This window comes from Chrysochloris asiatica, unplaced genomic scaffold (genome assembly GCF_000296735.1).
Source record: "Chrysochloris asiatica unplaced genomic scaffold, ChrAsi1.0 scaffold00137, whole genome shotgun sequence".
In the NCBI taxonomy this organism is placed as follows: Eukaryota; Metazoa; Chordata; class Mammalia; order Afrosoricida; family Chrysochloridae; genus Chrysochloris; species Chrysochloris asiatica.
In genome coordinates this window covers 4,198,350-4,202,616 of record NW_006408655.1, presented here as the reverse complement: position 1 = coordinate 4,202,616, position 4,267 = coordinate 4,198,350, and the positions used below count along the sequence as shown (strand labels likewise).

The window sequence follows — 4,267 nt, the reverse complement described above, 5'->3', positions numbered from 1 at the left end:
TTAGTTTAAACATTCTGTACATTTATTTAACACTACCACCGGAACTCTGGTAGTGTAGTGGTTGCAAGTCAGGCTGCTAATCTCAAGGTCAACAGTTCAAAATTACCAGGAGCTATGGGGGAGAAAGATAAGGCTTTCTGTTCCTTTAAAGATTTACAGTCTCAGAAACTCTACGCAGTGTCACCATGAGTCAGAACAGACTCCACGGCATATAACCACCACTATTTAGTAAATATGCATTCTTTACTTTGTCCATTTTGTAGGATGAAATAAGCCACATGTTTAAATCCTTTTGGTTTTCTGTGACTTATATCTCCAACTGATCTTTCCAATTACTTGTAATAAACATTGTTCAGTGAATCTGGAATGTTTTCAGTACAGGGTCATTGGGCCATACCAGTTTTCCTATCTACTAATACTTTTGGAATGAGAACAAAACTATGTCATTGAGATTGATAAGACAAAAAATAAACAAAAACAGATATAAATATACATATTATGACTTGTAACAAATTCCTCAAAATTGGGAATATTTTCACTAGGGACATCTTAGAAATACCATTAGAATATAAATACCTAACAATTTATGTTATTCATGGGCCATAATTCCAATTATATCAGAATAACACAAATAAAACCAACATAATTAAAAACCAATCCAGAAATGAAATCCAAATATTTTTTTTCAGTTTTTCATCAAGGAAAAGAAACCGGGAAGTTAAAATAATTTGTGGTTCATGACTGTAAGATTCCCCTTTCTTGAAACTTAAACAAAAACATAGAAGGCATGGGGGAGGGAAGGAAATGATCAATACATCACTTACTTCCTTGTATCCAAAGATTATACGTCCATCAGTGAGTAGGGTTGCCTGGAACGTGAAACTTCCCAGGTTGTAATTGTCTTGGAGATGTACATGATCCCACTGGACAACAAGTGCGGTGCCTAAAAAACCCCATTGGAAAAAAAAAAACAAAAAAAACATGCACTGAGAAAAACATACCAACCAATTCTGGTAAGAGTCTCCTAAAAAACTATCTGACCTTCAGACTTAGGAGGTGTGCTATTTGGAATTTATGTGGTTAATTGGAATTTTGTTATTGAAACAGCATTTGAGTTATTTTTCAAAGAACTGAATATTCTCCTTTTGGAAAACTCTAACCTCATACTGAGGTTAACATTGAGCCCAGTGTGCAGGAATGTTGCCTTAGGAATTTCATTTTTTGTTAACGGATACTGTCTGCTTAAATTTCCAAGGCCACTTAACAAATGGAGCCCAATGAACTGAATGAACTTCAAACACATTTGACAAATTCTGAGAGAGAAAGTAACACCTTCAGATAAAAAAAACAAAACAAAACAAAAATACTAGAATGCCTTATAGAAGACCTGGAAATACCTGTTTCACCATTAAAATCACACATTTCCACACTGAAGACATTCCTTTTAGTACTAATGGAATTTTCTTCTTCGATTCACAATGCCTACATTTTTGCCTTTGTTGTATGGTTTCCATGAGGCTGAAAGGTAGCTTAATGGGCCCCAGGCTAAGATTTCTGAAGCCCATGGAGGTCTACAGGAATGAATTTTCAGCTCCATATATTATATTCTGATGACTCCGTTACTGTTACTAGAAAACACAGTTTCTACTAGAAAACTGCTAACATGCAACAGAAACTGAAACGTAACTTCATAGCTACCAACTAGGATTCATATTTTTGTTTTAACTAGTATTCTGCATTTTTTTGGAAGAAAACAAATAAGCAGTTAAAAACTTTTGCTTAAGCTAAAAATATTACTTCATGTTTGCTTATAAAAAAAATGAAGATACCAAAAAATAGTACTGAAACGAAAACTCTCAGAATTAAGAAAAAAGTACTTGTCGCCTAGGCTCGAAAAGGAAAAGACTCTGATTCAAAAAAAAAAAAAAAAGATTGCATTTGTTGCTGTTAAGTGCCCTCTAGTTGATTCCGACCTATAGCAACCCTGTTTAGGGTTTCCAAGGAGCAGGGGCTCTGGTAGCATAGTGGTTAAGAATCGGGCTGCGAACAACAAGGTCAGCCGTTCTAAACTAGCAGCTGTTCCGCGGAAGAAAGATGAGGCTTTCTGCTCCCATATAAAGATTTACAGCATCAAAACCCTGTACAGGGTTGCTATGAATCAGAACCAACTCCACGGAACACAACAATAACAACAACAAGGCGCCGCCGACCTTGTAGGTCAAATGACTGCAGTATGATGCATTAGCCCACAGCTCCATACCAGGACTCCAAGATTGAGTAGCGGAACTTGTTTTAAGCACTGATTTTTGTCCTAATAGTGATACTCTTGATAATTTTAAATAGACCTTTGGTTAGCAGTCAAGAGCTTAATTAAGCACTGAACCATCATGATTCCTCAAAAGGTGTTAACGTGTAGAAATGTATTTCTTTTGAGATAAAAACTTCAGCAGCCAAGGAGTTTGGTTCTTATTTTACCTCGCTGCTTTCAGTCACAGTAAACATATTACACATGCCCTTCTTATGGGCATGTCCTGGTCTATACTACTTTTTTCTTTGCTTTAAATTGGAAAAGGCAAGAGTGCAATAATAACCAGGATCAGGAAATTTGCAGTAACATAGTGGTACATGACTTCTAATCATAAAATGTCTCTAAATTTAACTTCTTTTTCTTTCACACATGTCTACAAACCTCAAGATCCAGTCTTCTCCTTATTTGCTAATTCCTATCTGGAGTCAGTTCTGACTCACAGCGATCCTATACTGGGTTTCCAAGGCTGTAAATCTTTATGGGACTAGAAAGCCTCATCTTTCTCCCAATCAGATACTAGTGTTGTTCTTACTGTTGATGAGTGCCCTACAAACAGAGTTGGTTCCAATTCATAAAAACCCTGCACAGGGTTTCCAAGGACTGGCTAGTAGGCTTGAAGTGCTGACTGTGTGGTTAGCAGTCCAGTACTTATCCTCTAACACCACACTAATAGTGCAAAGAAAACCCTTAATTACAGTGAAGACGATCTGGACTTGTCCTAGCTCTAATCTCAGCTATGGTGATCCTGGACACACTGAACCTGCATGAACCTGTTTCTCACCTATAAAATGGGAGCACTGATTTTTGCCTTCAAGGGATTTTTGCACTTAATACAAAATTAATACTAGAGCATTTAATGAATCAATAATATAAGACAATAATACCTTCAGCTCTTTATTTAAAAGAGAGGTACAAACAAATTAAGCCTACATAAAAAATTTACGCAAATCCTGCTAATCCAAATGCGACTCTGTTTTTAAATATAAAATTTTATATTACATAGTAGCATAGCCGGCCCAAGGTTTGTTGACGTAAACAATTCTATGTAGTAACAGGGAGTCCCTGGGTAGTAGAAACAGATGACATGCTCAGCTGGTAACCTAACAACTGGAAAGTTTGTCTCTAACCCAAAGGAAACTTAGAAGAAAGGTTTGGAAAGCTACTTCTGAAAAATTACCCTTTGAAAGCCCTATGAAGCAGAATTCTATTCTGACAGTCATGGGTTTCCCAGAGTTGGAATCCACTCGATAACAACTTGCAAAAATGATAAACATGTTGTACTAACTCAGAGATAATTTAGTGTAAATGTTATCATTAAACTGAAAATTTATCTAAATACCTTTACTGTTTTTAAAGTAATATTTCAAATTTTATTTTTTAAATTAAAGATTGCTGAAACCAAAAACCTTATGGTAGTAGGTTAGCAGGAGTAACTTTTAAAGATGCCATGTTTACATTTATTTATTTATTTCTCTAATCAAGCCCTCACTCTCTGGGAAATGCCTAATTTTGGGAAAAATTAGGTAAATTGAGCAAGAGGCACTTTCCTTGTACAACTATGATTCATGGGAATAGCTTGTCAAGAGAAAACCAGGGCTAAAGACATTTATTCTGCATCTCCAAAAAACCTAGGTTAGTGTGGGCCATGCTGACTTATGATTGGCAGTTATATACTTTATCTACAGGATAACCGAACCAAAAACCAAACCTAGTGCCATTGGTTGATTATGGCTGGAATATTTGAACTGCTGACCTTGAATGGTGGGATAAGCTGTTAGTGTTTATCCTACAGTGCCTATCAGGGTTCTGGGGATAGGCACAAAAATATAGTGTTTCACATGGAGGGGACTGTAATCATGGCAATGAAACGATATTTGATAGGATGAATGTAAAGCTAATGTTCTCCCATGTAAACTATCACATAATTCACAATAAAACATTAATATATTTTATATCTAT

The 4,267-nt window shown here is 36.0% G+C and overlaps 1 protein-coding gene across 2 annotated transcripts in view; it reads right to left on the bottom strand.

The window, feature by feature from the left end:
- PLXDC2 (plexin domain containing 2) overlaps window positions 1-4,267 on the bottom strand; it is a 613,486-nt gene that overhangs the window by 162,423 nt on the left and 446,796 nt on the right. For both annotated transcript variants that reach the window (XM_006869892.1, XM_006869891.1), the window contains one exon: window positions 825-943. In XM_006869892.1, the coding sequence (XP_006869954.1) occupies window positions 825-943 (119 nt within the window). The remainder of the gene's footprint in view (window positions 1-824; window positions 944-4,267) is intronic.